At 43.6% G+C, this 16,059-nt stretch overlaps 1 protein-coding gene across 1 annotated transcript in view; it reads left to right on the top strand.

Annotated features, from left to right (window-relative positions):
* The window catches only part of LOC311226003 (uncharacterized protein), a gene marked incomplete at its 5' end in the record, with an annotated part of 157,398 nt that overhangs the window by 90,239 nt on the left and 51,100 nt on the right, over positions 1–16,059 (top strand). The window contains 5 exons of the mRNA XM_084311385.1: positions 1,176–1,382; positions 1,972–1,998; positions 2,388–2,450; positions 2,717–2,794; positions 5,893–5,943. Of these exons, the coding sequence (XP_084167511.1) occupies positions 1,176–1,382; positions 1,972–1,998; positions 2,388–2,450; positions 2,717–2,794; positions 5,893–5,943 (426 nt within the window). The remainder of the gene's footprint in view (positions 1–1,175; positions 1,383–1,971; positions 1,999–2,387; positions 2,451–2,716; positions 2,795–5,892; positions 5,944–16,059) is intronic.

Here is a 16,059-nt window from a genome sequence, read left to right on the forward strand (position 1 = left end):
AGGCCACAAGATGGGAGCAGAGGGCAGTTCATGAGGAGTCCTTGGGTGGACGAGAGCAGCGGATTGTCACGCTATCTATTAAAATATTTAATCTGATTAATTGCATGATTGTCCATAGTTAATCGTGATTAATCGCAAATTACAATGCATAGCTAGCACATGGTGTTGCATCCGGCACTCTAACAAAGAGAGAGATAGATAATGAAATGACCCGGTGCTGCCTGAGGCGGCCAGGCTGAATCTGGCAGGTCTCACCACCTCCCGCCAGGCTCAGTTTGGACTTGAAAACTCTGGTCCTGACTAGTCAAAAATGGAAGAGTTGTTATTTCTTAAAGGGACACTTCACCAACAAACAATGCTCATTTATTTTGCACACAATCATACACACACGTCCAAAAACTAAACAGTTTTTCACACATTCATTTAGTTTGACAGTTATTGAGAGTGAATGAATTTGATAATGGCCACCAGATATGTCGTTGGGGACACTGACTCCTTGTGTTGTGTTAATTACAGCTCCATGAAATTATGTAGACGATAAAATAGCAATACCTTGTCATATAGGGACTGCTACCTTATGATTTAATGGTGCTTTAATTAACACAACACGACAAGGATTCAATGTCCCCGATGACATCACTGTCATATTCAAACTAATTTACTCTCAATAACTGTCAAACTAAATTAATGTGAGTTCAAACGGTTTAGAGTCTTTGGATGTGTGCGTGAGATTATATACAAAATAAATCAGCATTATTGTTTGGTGAAGGATGGTTCAAAATTAAGTGGTTCTGTTGTAGGGAAAGAATATCACCTACTTGTTTAAGGGGGTGGGCGTTTTGAGTTCTCTTTTCATGGGGTGCTGAGCATGGTCGTTTTTGCAACTCGCTGAAGACAGCAGCAGTTGTTTTGTGGTGAGTGGCTACTTCACACTCATGAGCCTGTACATTCAGCTGTGTGTGGAGGAGGGTCAGTCGACCGCATCCTCGATTTTGCTAGTAGTTGGACAAATGTGTGTTTGTGCCTATTTCACATATCTTGTGGTGACCTCGCAAATTCATCCCACAAAGAAAAAAAGTAACTATCAAGGTCAAAAGGGAGCGAATGGTGTCTTCTTTTTTGAATTATGAATCAGGCTTTAGATAACATCAATACTGATGGTCACATCTCAACAGGGCAGCGCAGGATTTGGCTACCCAGGGAACAAGGGAGAGACTGGTCCTTCAGGTCCACCGGGGCCCCCTGGCCCTCCGGGACCTACGGCCCAGCTAGTGAACCGTGGTGACGGCTCGGTGGTGCAGAGGTTAGCCGGACCCCCAGGACCAACCGGACCACCAGGTGCCGCAGGCTCTCAGGGAACTCCAGGAGATGATGGAGAGCCGGTCAGTAGCCAGCCACAGTGGTGTACATGTCAACATTTACCTTTTTAAATGCTGTTTAAATTAAGCTCAAATGAGGGCGGCTACGTGGCGTAGTGGGCAAGGCGCTCGCCACGAAATGCTGGAGACGCTGGGCTCGTCAGTTCGAGCCCAGCGCTCCACATTTGCTTTCAGTTTAGCTGGTCGTCCGTACTAATACACATTGGCCGTATTAGGGGGTGGGAAACTGATGGGTGGGGATCGGGCGTTGTGGACAGCGACTCCTACAGGTCGGTTGGTGCGCCTGCGCAGTAGAATCAGGAAGTGTCGGGGGCAGCGTGAGCCTCCCACGCGTTACTCCTCGCCACTGAGAGATCGAGCTGCGCAGGTGAAAAGATGCGGCTGCTGTTACCTCAAGTACCGGAGGGGACTTGTGCTATGTATGACTTAGTCCACATTGCAGCCGGCTTGTGGGAGGCAAGAAACAGCGTCCGTGACAGGGGAGGGTTGAATTGGATGATACGAAATTGGGATGGGAGAAAATATAGAAAAAATGGGAGAAAAAGTGTATTTTTTTAGTTTTCTGATTGTCCTCTCTCTTCTCACCCCACAGGGAGATCCCGGTGAAGATGGATCTGCAGTAAGTTTAGTTGTGGTGTGACTTTGTCTGGGTTTCAAAAACCTGTTATTTGCTAACCAAGATAACCATGTGGGCGATGTACCGTAACATCACTTATGTATGAATAGGTATTGATTATAGCTTTACCCTGTGGGAGCTTCATAATAATTATAATAATAATAATTAATTACATTTATATAGCGCTTTTCTAGACACTCAAAGCGCTCCCCACAATGTAGGGTGGAAATTGCCTCCTTCACCACCACTGGTATCACCCAACCTTGGGTTACGCAGGCTCAATGGCTGCCATACACTGGCACCAGGCACACATCACATTACACAATGGCTGAACGGCTCAGGAGCCATGGCACCCTACGTTGCCGATATAACATTTTGATCTCTCAATGTAGGGCGCCGTCGGACCTCCAGGTTTCCCAGGAACCCCAGGCGACTCTGGAACCAAAGGAGACAAGGTACGATGTCCCGTCCCCCCCACGCACTCAATGACATCATTCAGTGATGGAGCTGTTTCAAGTTCATTACGGAAGAACTTTACAGAATAGGCTATCTGAATAGAACTATACCAATAGAACCATCCCAATAGAACTGCCAGACCATTTGAAACCTGAAATGTTCATGGAGTGATTATTCTTGTGATATTCTTGTATATGAATGTTCTATCCTACTGAGCCCTGGCTGGCCATGTAAAAATCAGGCTGATGTGTTGTTCTGTGAACAGGGAGATGCCGGAGATATCACCCCCGGCCCCAGGGGGCTCCCAGGTCCACCCGGACCCCCAGGACCAGGATCCAGATCGGTAAGTCAATCTCCATATCTCAGATATCCTTGTATCCATAGCTTGTTCAACAAAACATTTATTTTTATTTTGGGGGGGTGGGTACTCATTTGATTTGTTAATTACTTCACAGCCAGATGTTCACAGCCAGATGCTGTGAATTTTTATTTATCCAGGCAAGCAATTATAGTTATTGATAGTGTCTCATTATCTGGTATTCATACCTTGTAACTGTGCAATCACTCAAGAAATTGCGGCAAACCTAAGTGGGACAAACTGAACAGCATCATCTAAATGCACTGCACTCACTTTAATTTTTAGAAAGTATGAATTAGCTTTTTCCACGTACATCATGAACTTCAAAATGAGGCATACTTTATTCTAAACTATTTGTAAATACTGACTAAGAGTATTGCATTAAGGCCCTGATTCAGTAAATGTGTGTCATGCATGAGGTATAGTGCATACTATACTGTACTTCTGAAATGGCCAAAGAGAACGCCTCGTGCAATGTGTGATAAGCACATGCTATTAGCGCAAGTAGATGGATACCGTTACAAACACGTTGGTGTCGGTCATGCATTATGCATTAAGTCTTGACCTGCGGGATACATAATAATGATTTGTAGCGTAGGTGACGCCATGCAAAACGCTTCACAGCATCAACTGTTTAGTGCAACCGAAGCGCAAATAACATGGTTGGAAAGCTAGCGGACTTTGCACAGTCTGATCGGTTGGGGTATTTCCACAGCGTCTGCTATCATTACTGCCAGATGTCAGGCCTCGTTTCAAACAAGTCAGGAAGCAGTGGCGTCACGTGGGTAAAATAACAGAGGATGCCAAAAAAATATATGTACATTATGTTTTTTTATTAATAATTTTTTTTTTATAAATTCTTTTCATATTTAAGCCAAATAATATATATATATATAATATATTTCTCCTCCCTCGCTCTCTCTCCTTCTCTTTCTGAATATTACACACACACCACACACACACAGTGGTTGCCTGCAGGAGGTCTGGTTAGATTATAAATCAGAGAGAGAGAGAGAGAGAGAGAGAGAGAGAGAGGGAGAGAGAGAGAGAGAGAGAGAGAGAGAGAGAGAGAGAGAGAGAGAGAGAGAGAGAGAGAGAGAGAGAGAGAGAGAGAGAGAGAGAGAGAGAGAGAGAGAGAGAGAGAGAGAGAGAGAGAGAGAGAGAGAGAGAGAGAGAGAGAGAGAGAGAGAGAGAGAGAGAGAGAGAGAGGAGATTAATGATGGCCTGATGTCGCTGTCGGAGCGTTTCAGCGTCTTGCAAGATATTACTGACATGGCAGAACATACATGTATACAGTAGCCTATGGCTCGGCCCATCAAACACAAGCAGACCATGTTTGTACAGTATGACTCGGCGAGTCGGCGCCCATCAAACACAAGCAAGACCATGTACAGTATGACTCGGCCGAGTCGGCGCCCCATCAAACAATAACACAGTATGATATGACACAGCAGAACATATACAGTAGTATGGCTCCACACACACACACAGCGGCATCACTTATGAAAAGTTATTAGGTTATTAGGTATTAGGTTATTGTTGCAGCTGACGCGCCTTGGTCCAAATTAAGTAAAGTAAAGCAACTCGTCACAAAGTTCTCCAAGTCCTGTGGGTATTCAGGTATTCTCCTAAACTTTTCTGCAGCTGAGCGAATTTCCGGTCTCCTCAATGAATTAATCCGAGAGAAGAATCCGAATTTCAATCAATCAAACAATGCTGTTTGTTTAGACTCACATAACGTTAGCTAGCTATCTCCGGGGTTCCTTCCAGCCTAAATCGTATTGTTGTTTTGATTCGAACGTGGCCGCGAGGCCGAGGCGATGACGTCGTCATGTTTAGCTTTTAATGTGATTTGATTAGTCAATCGGTGGAAACGTTCTGGACTGGCCCACCCCAGGGCGGCAAATTTGAAGACGCTAGACTACTTGGCAGCCAGACGGCCCGTGTTACATTAACCCAACCCTTTATTAAGCTCAAATCTTATTGGCTAATAATTGGTTGTGGAGTCCACAACCAACCACAATGTGGACGGACCAGGACGCGTCTATTCTTATCCTTATCTTATTCTTATCCAAACGCATGTTTGCTTCCGCGTTCGCGTTTTTGCGAATCTGATTGGCCACTGCCGTTTCTGGTGCGATCTGATTGGCCACTGACGTTTCTGGTCATGTGACATGTGCGCCCAATCGCGTGACGCGCCCATTTCCGCCTCGACCAGCAGCAAACTACCTAACCTAGTTTATCACTGGTTAAGCTTAGGCGACTCTTTCGAAGTTGGTTACGGTTAGAGTTTGGAATCAGGGCTGGCGTTCTATCGCCCTGCTCTAAGACAAACTCTAACCTTAACCAACTTCGAAAGAGTGCCTAAGCTTAACCGGCGAAAGAACTTGCCGTCACACGATTGGCGCGACCAGAAACGTCAGTGGCCAATCAGAGCGCAAAACGCGAACACGGAAGCAAACATGCGTTAGGATAAGAATAGACGCGACCAGGACGCTAGAAAAAGACACCTCCCCCTCTGCAAATGTTCTCTATTCAGCCTGAGCTGCAGTGAGCACATAGTGACTGCCAGCCTGCCTCAATGAGTCTGACAGAGTGTTAGAGAGAGTGAGAAGGAGAAGAGGGAGAACATTCTAAAAAAAATATTATAACACAGAGATGAAAAATAATGATTTTTAAATTATTATTAAATTATTATTATAAATATTTTTTTACTGTTCATATTTTTGGGGAAGCTTGGCTTCCCTTGGCTTCCATGAATATTCGCCACTGTCAGGAAGTAAAGGAGAGAATATTCCATTGTAATATTTTTTAAAGGCAGGCTGCAAAGATTGACCCCTTATCTTATTATGGAACACATGACTGGTGATGGAGGCTATTGGGTGAACCATTATTTTTTGGGGAGCAGAAAAAAACAGTGTACATTTATTTTTCGTAAATAATGAACAAAGAGTTGTACGTTTACCCAGACAAGGCAATCCTGTTGAAGCAGGGCCTGATATTTCAAGGCATGAGATCAGGTTTCATAAGGTTTGAGATCAGGTTTGTCTGACATTTTTGTCGATTGCAATTCTGTATTTCAGACTTTTGTGGACATGGAAGGCTCCGGTTTTACAGACTTGGAATCTGTTCGGGTAAGTACTATACATATTTACTGTACGTAATAGATGATGTTTAGCTAAGTACTATACATATTTACTGTACGTAATAGATGATGTTTAGCTGAGTACTATACATATTTACTGTACGTAATAGATGATGTTTAGCTAAGTACTATATTTACTGTACGTAATAGATGATGTTTAGCTAAGTACTATACATATCTACTGTACGTAATAGATGATGTTTAGCTAAGTACTATCCATATCTACTGTACGTAATGGTAGATGATGTTTAGCTGCTTAGTTTAGTTGAACTCAGTAAAAAATACAGTTTTTTGTCGTTTGGTTAGAGCTACTGTAAAAAATTACAGAACAAGGCCACACAGTGTCAAAGATGTGAAGCATTGTTGCATAGATTGAACTGGTTACATGACACAAAGTGCCATGGCTGTGAGCTGCCAGTAGGGGCAGAGTGGCTAAGTGTGAGTTAGTGACAATGCCAGATATATGAATGTCCACCTTCTGAAGGTCTTGCCCATGCACTGTCTATATCAAACAAACATACAAATACACAATACAAATACAATACAATACAATATTTATGTGGATGTGCAGGTGAGGTAAGAAACCCATCAGGGCTTATGTTAAAACCTCACCACAACTTTTCAATAATTTAAATCATAAGACAAGGGGAATGAAGGCGGCTGGGTGGCGCAGTGGACATTGCGCTCATCGCCAACGCAAGAGACACCGGGTTCGAATCCGGCTGTCGGCGTTGCCTCCGGCTTGGGCCGGCCGTCATACTAACACAATTAGCAGAGTTAGCGGGTGGGAAGTCGAAGGGTGGTAGTCTGGTCGTTGTGAACAGCGACTCATACAGGTCGGTTGGGGCGCCTGCACAGCAAAGTCAGGAAAATGGCGGGGGCAGTGTGAGCCTCCTACACGTTACTCCTCGCCAAATGAGAGTCCGCGCTGGCAGGTGAAAAGATGTGACAGGCTGCCTCCACATGTATCGGAGGGGACATGTGATGCAAGGCTTCTATCCTCCCTACAACCGGCCAGTGGGGGGCATATGCAAGCAACGATCAGGACAGGGGAGGGAGAATTGGCACGAGAGGTAAATTGGGATGGGGAGAAAAATCACAGAAAAGGGAGGAGAAAAAGGTAGATAAAAAAAGACAAGGGGAATGAATAATAAAAGATAAAACAAATGAATAAATAAATGAAAAAGTAAAAAAGAATAAAACACTATCAAATAAATTATCAATTACAATTATCAAATAAAAGAAACAGCTAAAAACACAATAGTGAACTAAATTAACCAATCTGCCAGAAATACAAAAGTAAATAAAGTGAAAACAAACACAATTAGTCTACCTCTATATTCAAGTTGTACACCTCTATATTCAATTGAATACATGCACTGAACCTCTCTGCTGCCTAATGTAGTTCCACACAGAGGCAGCCCTTGTCTCTGTTTAGTCTTGACTGGTTTGTTCTCTATGTAGCTTACTGGTGTGAACGGGTGCCGTCGCCTTGTTGAAAATAATTGCCCACCCACCATCGTTGTTCTCTTCAAACTCGTGACAGGCAACACTGTTTCACACGAACGTACCCCGTTTGTCAGATTTCAGGGCTGTTTGTTTCCCAGCAGGTCGCTTGTCCTTTGACGCTATAGGCTTGTTTGGCGGTGTAGTCTCAGCTCTCAAGATGCACTCAGAACAAATCCATGCAAGCTGTGCAACAGATATGCTGGGAGCACAAAGAAATAAACCCTCCCCCGTGGATACTTTCAGAACAGAGACACACATCCTCTGATGATGTGATATTGTCAACACTACGAGACATATAAGCCAGTTTAGCATATAGATTTAAGTTAAGTTAAGTTAACACATTGAGTGCCACGCCCCTTCCGGGAAGTGACCCCTTCCTTGCCGTCCATTAACCCCATGTAAACGTAGTTGTAGTTTGTAGAGCTAAAGCTATATTTTATAGTATTGCTATGGGTCTAATAACGCCGTTGAGTCTCAGTGAGTTGCTTCTGGTCAACGTGCAAAAAACAGATAATTTTTTCATCCGTATATTTCCATTTTATACCGTTTTGAATATATATATATATATATATATTGATATATGAATATAGTTTGGTTGCTTCTGAGTAATTCCAGGGAAAAAACGATTAAACAGCGTTTTTGTGTAATTCAATAAACACGTTGTCATTTTTCGTCTGATTATCGGATCTTCCTGAAATCAACGCTAGACCATCATTATTATCCTTCCTCGTGCACGCATGCAATGTGGTTTAGACTGGCGCGCCACCTACCCCCCCTCCTGCAACCCAACGGCAAAGAGCCATACACATAAAACACAGATAGCGTCAATCGCGGTAGAAATAAATATCAGATCAACGCAAGCCTTCATATATAATGTCCTTACCTGGTCTCTGAAAAAAATAATCCAATGATCTCATCGCCATTCCAGTTATCCACAGCGATCCTGTCTCCGACGTTGTTGGGCATTGCACTTCAACCGGCCGGCGGGGTCAGTAGTCCAAACCATCCCTACAAGCGTGTGTTTTGTCGGAGTGTTTAGGACCCACCTCCACGCCGCAGCTCGGTAGATAAAAGAAACTAACCCGTTTCTAACGGGGTGCAATAATGGCCGAAGGCCCCGCTGAATTATGAATGGCAATAGCAAATAAAAGAAATACTGTGAGAAAAGCGTAGATCTACGTTTTCGGCACTCAACGATCGGGCGACAGAAACATAGTTCTACGTTTTCAGCAACCAAATGGTTAAGTTGAGCCTTTATTAATCCCCTTGGGGAAATTCGTTCTCTGCATTTGACCCATGCACATAATGCAGCGCCCGGGGACCAACTCCAGTTGTAATGACCACTACCTTAGTCAAGGGCAATGGAAAAGTGCCAGGAGGAAACCCATGCAAACACGGGAAGAACAGGCAAACTCCACACAGAAAGGCCCCCTGCTGGGGTCTGAACCCAGGACCTTCTCGCTGTGAGGCAACAGCGCTAACCACTGTGCCAGATGATGGGATAGACTAACCACTGTGACATATGATGGGATAGACTAACCACTGCACCATATGATGGGACAGACTAACCACTGCGCCAGATGATGGGACAGACTAACCACTGCACCAGATGATGGGACAGACTAACTACTGCACCATATGATGGGACAGACTAACCACTGCGACAGATGATGGGATAGACTAACCACTGCGACAGATGATGGGACACACTAACCACTGCACCAGATGATGGGACAGACTTACCACTGCACCATATGATGGGACAGACTAACCACTGCACCAGATGATGGGACAGACTAACCACTGCACCATATGATGGGACAGACTAACCACTGCGACAGATGGTGGGATAGACTAACCACTGCACCAGATGATGGGACAGACTAACCACTGCGACAGATGATGGGATAGACTAACCACTGCGACAGATGATGGGACAGACTAACCACTGCACCATATGATGAGATAGACTAACCACTGCACCAGATGATGGGACAGACTAACCACTGCGACAGATGATGGGATAGACTAACTACTGCACCAGATGATGGGATAGACTAACCACTGCGACAGATGATGGGACAGACTAACCACTGCACCAGATGATGGGACAGACTAACCACTGCACCAGATGATGGGACAGACTAACCACTGCGACAGATGATGGGACAGACTAACCACTGCACCAAATGATGGGACAGACTAACCACTGTGACAGATGATGGGATAGACTAACCACTGCACCAGATGATGGGACAGACTAACCACTGCGACAGATGGTGGGATAGACTAACCACTGCGCCAGATGATGGGACAGACTAACCACTGCAACAGATGGTGGGATAGACTAACCACTGCACCAGATGATGGGACAGACTAACCACTGCGACAGATGGTGGGATAAACTAACCACTGCGCCAGATGATGGGACAGACTAACTACTGCACCATATGATGGGACCGACTAACCACTGCACCATATGATGAGACAGACTAACCACTGCGACAGATGATGGGATAGACTAACCACTGCGACAGATGATGGGACACACTAACCACTGCACCAGATGATGGGACAGACTTACCACTGCACCATATGATGGGACAGACTAACCACTGCGACAGATGATGGGATAGACTAACCACTGCGACAGATGATGGGACAGACTAACCACTGCACCAGATGATGGGTCAGACTAACCACTGCACCATATGATGGGACAGACTAACCACTGCGACAGATGGTGGGATAGACTAACCACTGCACCAGATGATGGGACAGACTAACCACTGCGACAGATGATGGGATAGACTAACCACTGCGACAGATGATGGGACAGACTAACCACTGCACCATATGATGAGATAGACTAACCACTGCACCAGATGATGGGACAGACTAACCACTGCGACAGATGATGGGATAGACTAACTACTGCACCAGATGATGGGATAGACTAACCACTGCGACAGATGATGGGACAGACTAACCACTGCACCAGATGATGGGACAGACTAACCACTGCACCAGATGATGGGACAGACTAACCACTGCGACAGATGATGGGACAGACTAACCACTGCACCAAATGATGGGACAGACTAACCACTGTGACAGATGATGGGATAGACTAACCACTGCACCAGATGATGGGACAGACTAACCACTGTGACAGATGGTGGGATAGACTAACCACTGCGCCAGATGATGGGACAGACTAACCACTGCGACAGATGGTGGGATAGACTAACCACTGCGCCAGATGATGGGACAGACTAACCACTGCGACAGATGGTGGGATAGACTAACCACTGCACCAGATGATGGGACAGACTAACCACTGTGACAGATGGTGGGATAAACTAACCACTGCGCCAGATGATGGGATAGACTAACCACTGCACCAGATGATGGGACAGACTAACCACTGCGACAGATGATGGGACAGACTAACCACTGCACCAGATGATGGGACAGACTAACCACTGCACCATATGATGGGACAGACTAGCCACTGCACCAGATGATGGGACAGATAACCACTGCACCAGATGATGGGACATACTAACCACTGCGACAGATGATGGGATAGACTAACCACTGCACCAGATGATGGGATAGACTAACCACTGCGACAGATGATGGGATAGACTAACCACTGCACCAGATGATGGGATAGACTAACCACTACGACAGATGATGGGATAGACTAACCACTGCACCAGATGATGGGATAGACTAACCACTGCGACAGATGATGGGACAGACTAACCACTGCGACAGATGATGGGACAGACTAACCACTGCACCAGATGATGGGATAGACCAGGGGTCAACAACCTGCGGCTCCGGAGCCGCATGCGGCTCTTTAGCCAATCAGCTGCGGCTCCCTTATTCTTTTTTTCTCTTATTTTGGAGATCTGTCATACTGTGACACTGAAATGAAAAAATATTATAAAATATCAACTAAAATATACAGTATGTCACTCGCACCCCGCGCCTCTCCCTGCAAGTGGCTAATCTTGAGTTTCCGACCCCCCAGTAAGCTAACCATGGATAAATCCAAAAAAAGGAATGTCTGAGGAAAATAGAGGGTTTAATTCAGCGTGGACAGATTAATTTGCTTTCGCGACTAACTAGGGGTGGGGGAAAAATCGATACGTAGTAGTAGGGCGGGCCATACTTTTTTTTTTTGGAAAATCAATCGAGTGGGGTGTCTAAAATATGTGTTTCTTTGTGGGGAATTCAAATATGGGATTATTTTTCTAATCGGATAACTCCTACCTACATTGTTTTGGATTTCAAAATGGCCGATTTGACCATTTTTCACCCCTTGGTCATACATGGATGCCAACATGAATCTGAAGGAAATCCTAACATGCAAGGTGTCTAAATGATGTGTTTCTTAATGGGGAATTCAAATATGAGGTCATTTTTGGGATAGGATAAATATAACCTGCATAATTTTGGATTTCAAAATGGCTGATTTTACCATTTGAACCCATTGGTATTGTATTACAAAATTGCAAAGATAAAAAATATATGGGAAATCATTTATAATGACAAAGCCATCAAATTTATTAACAAGTGAACTGTATATAACTGGATACAACTCCAAATATCAATAATAATAATACTAACTATAATAAATTGTATTTGTAATGCACACAAACACCTAAGTGCTAAATCTCGATCTCCTGACTTCTTGAACTTTGCCAGGTTCCAATATCTTGATTGGACTCATTCTTGGATGGCAAGATCTCCTACTGTACTGCTTTAGCCACCAACCTACAAACACAAACTTAAAGTCAACGTCAGCCATAAATAGGTGAGCTCTTTCCAGAACTACTCAGCAGAAACCTCTGTAACCATTTTAACAAACGTCTCAATGTATTGAGAAAATCCATGGGGCTCCATCAATCCTATATCTTCTTGGGATGGAAAAGAAGGCAGAGAAAAGGAGAAGGGGCAAAGAAGAAAGCTTTGCAGCAGCAGACAAGGTTGCCAGGAAGGATGTTGAGAGCTTCCTTACAGTCCCTGAAGTTGAGCTCATTCCTGAAACTGACCCTGCAGCTTCAGCAAAGCTACGGAAAAATGATGAGATTCCAAACATCGCCCTTGCTAGTGTAAGGTATGGCATAGGTCTAAGGCCAACTGCAGCTATAGCAACTGCAGCTCTGATTGATGCAGGACTCATCTTAGAAGATGACACAAGTAAAGTGATTGATAAGAACAAGGTTAAGAGAGCACAAGAAAAGTTGATGCAAGAGCTGGGGGAAGAGTTTGAGGAGAAGTGCAGGGAGGAGGGGGGAAATCTCCTGTATCCTCTTTGATGGGCCGATTGACATGACCAATGTGATGATGGAAGCTGAGGGCAGTGACCAATCTTTTCCTGCAAAGATCAAGGAAGAACACTATAGTGTTGCTAGTGAGCCTGGCAGCAACTATCTGTTCCACTTTACACCAGAGAAAGCAACTAAAGAGGAGTCCCATGCAGAGAAGATTGCTAAGGTCCTGTTTGCCTGGCTGAAAGAGAGAGGTTCTGATAAGACCTTGTGGGCCATTGGAGGAGACTCGACCAATGTCAACACTGGAGTGAAGGCAGGTGTAATGCTGGAGCTGCACCTGGGGAGAAAGCTGGTCTGGTTGGTGTGCAACCTGCACACTGGTGAACTTCCACTGCGCCGTCTCATTGTTGAAGTTGATGGGGCTACTCTGTCTGACAACAAATTGTCTCGGCCAATAGGACAGCTCCTTGATTCTGTTACAGACTTGGAGATCAATCCTAACTTCACCAGGATCTTTCTTGGCCCTCCGCTGATCAAGCTGCCTGAGAAGATCATTCAAGATCTCTCAACTGATCAACACTATGGCTATAAGCTGGTCTGTGCAATCGGGGATGGAGTGCTTTCTGCAAGGCTGGCTCTGCTGGAGATTGGACAGGTAAACCACAGCCGCTGGCTCACCACAGCAAACAGACTCCTCAGGCTCTGGGTGTCAAAGCATCAACTTAAAAGAAAGAACCTGAATAATCTACAATGCATTGAGGAATTCATCATTGGAGTGTATTATCCATGTTGGTTCAACATGAAGGTCAAGCACTCCTGGATCGAAGGGCCTAGGCACATCCTGTTTCAGCTGGACTGCCTCAAGTCTCAGAGGAAGAAGGTGCTGGATGTTGTGATGCCAACTGTGAGAAGATCTGCTTGGTATGCCCACAGTGAAGCCATCCTCCAAACACTGCTGTGCTCTGAGGATCAAAAAGAGAGAATTGAGGGGGTGGAGAGAATCCTGGCCATCAGGGGAGAGGGGGATCCAGACACTCAGCTGGGAGACTCCTGTGTCAGGATCAGAAGAACACCTCACATCAATAGTGACGCTTCCAGCATTGGTGGCTTAATCAGCTGGTCAGAAGATTTGTCAGAGCCACCTCTCACCTGCACCCCCATGGAGGTTCTCGACTGGCCTTGCCACACACAAAGCATTGAGAGGGTTGTTAAAATGGTGACTGAGGCCTCTGCTAAGTACTTTTCACAAGAAAAAAGGGATGGAGGGATCAGGGCTCAGGAGACCAGCAGGAGGCTGATGTCCAAGAATGAATCCAAGCAGGACTTGTGCAACCTGATCAAATTTAAGAAGATAGAGGATTGATGGAGTCCCATGGATTTTCTCAATACATTGAGACGTTTGTTAAAATGGTTACAGAGGTTTCTGCTGAGTAGTTCTGGAAAGAGCTCACCTATTTATGGCTGACGTTGACTTTAAGTTTGTGTTTGTAGGTTGGTGGCTAAAGCAGTACAGTAGGAGATCTTGCCATCCAAGAATGAGTCCAATCAAGATATTGGAACCTGGCAAAGTTCAAGAAGTCAGGAGATCGAGATTTAGCACTTAGGTGTTTGTGTGCATTACAAATACAATTTATTATTGTTAGTATTATTATTATTGATCTTTGGAGTTGTATCCAGTTATATACAGTTCACTTGTTAATACATTTGATGGCTTTGTCATTATAAATGATTTCCCATATATTTTTTATCTTTGCAATTTTGTAATACAATACCAATGGGTTCAAATGGTAAAATCAGCCATTTTGAAATCCAAAATTATGCAGGTTATATTGATCCTATCCCAAAAATGACCTCATATTTGAATTCCCCATTAAGAAACACATCATTTAGACACCTTGCATGTTAGGATTTCCTTCAGATTCATGTTGGCATCCATGTATGGCCAAGGGGTGAAAAATGGTCAAATCGGCCATTTTGAAATCCAAAACAATGTAGGTAGGAGTTATCCGATTAGAAAAATAATCCCATATTTGAATTCCCCACAAAAAAACACATATTTTAGACACCCCACTCGATTGATTTTCCAAAAAAAGAAAAGTATGGCCCGCCCTAACGTAGTAGTATCGTGATACTTTGCGTGGCGATACTGTATCGATACAGGGACGCCAACTATCGATATTTAATTATTCATAATTATTTTTTAAAAGATTTTTATTTATTTTTTTGTATAAGGAAGTTGCATTGTTAATTTCAATACCTGTAATAGTACCGTAGTCCACACACACACATGTGCATTCAGTTAAGTTGGAATATGACTGTAATACAAACAGTTCAGTTTGTCAGGTACATGCAACACAGATTAGTGTTTACATCTGTCTGCTTGAGAAAATACCATGTTCTGCAATAAAAATGATTGAAGTGAGATGAACAGACTGAACTTTATTTTATTAGATAAAACATGTTGACAAAGTTTTACTTTGCAGTTGAAAAAAGGTAATGAATCGCAATATATCGCAATATTAATATTGCAATACTCAGCATATCAATATATTTAGTATCGCAATACTATCGTATCGTGACTCAAGTATCGTGATAGTATCGTATCGTGAGGCCTCTGGTGATTCCCACCCCTACGACTAACGATGCAGGCTTACCTGTATGCCTGATATGTGGTGAGAAATGTACAAACAACAAAACATTTTCTTTTTCTTTTATAGATTTTACACAAATAAGGGAAGGACTCAAATAGAGCTGCATAGTTCAAGGTTTGATTTCAAAGTAGGTCTACACATGGTAGTCTTTTTTCAAAGTGGACTACTTTTAATTTGATAAATGTTCCACAAATAAGGGAAAGACTCAAATATACCTGCATAGTCCAGGGTTTGATTTCAAAGTAGGTCTACAGATGCCAGTGTTTTTTCTCCTCTTCTGTGTTTTATTTCAAAGTAGGTCTACACATGGTAGTCTTTTTTCAAAGTGGACTACTTTTTATTTTATAAATGTTCCACAAATAAGGGAAGGACTCAAATATACCTGAATAGTTCAGGGTTTCATTTCAAAGTCGTGTGTTTTGTCTCCTCTTCTGTGTTTTATTTAAAAATAGGTCTACACAGCCAGTCTTTTTTCACCTCTTCATAAGAGTTTGAGGTTTTCTTTTGTTATAACAGGTAAAAACAGCAATAAAGTCAAAAAAAAATGTTGTTGCTTTATAATTCCATTAATGCAACAAACTGTGTGCTGCTATAAGTATAAAGTATAATAAATCGCAAATGACTTTGGGTATTCAATTGTCAGGCGTTTTATGCTAA

The sequence above is a fragment of the Notolepis coatsorum genome, assembly GCF_963971535.1.
Source record: "Notolepis coatsorum genome assembly, chromosome: 3".
NCBI lineage: Eukaryota > Metazoa > Chordata > Actinopteri > Aulopiformes > Paralepididae > Notolepis > Notolepis coatsorum.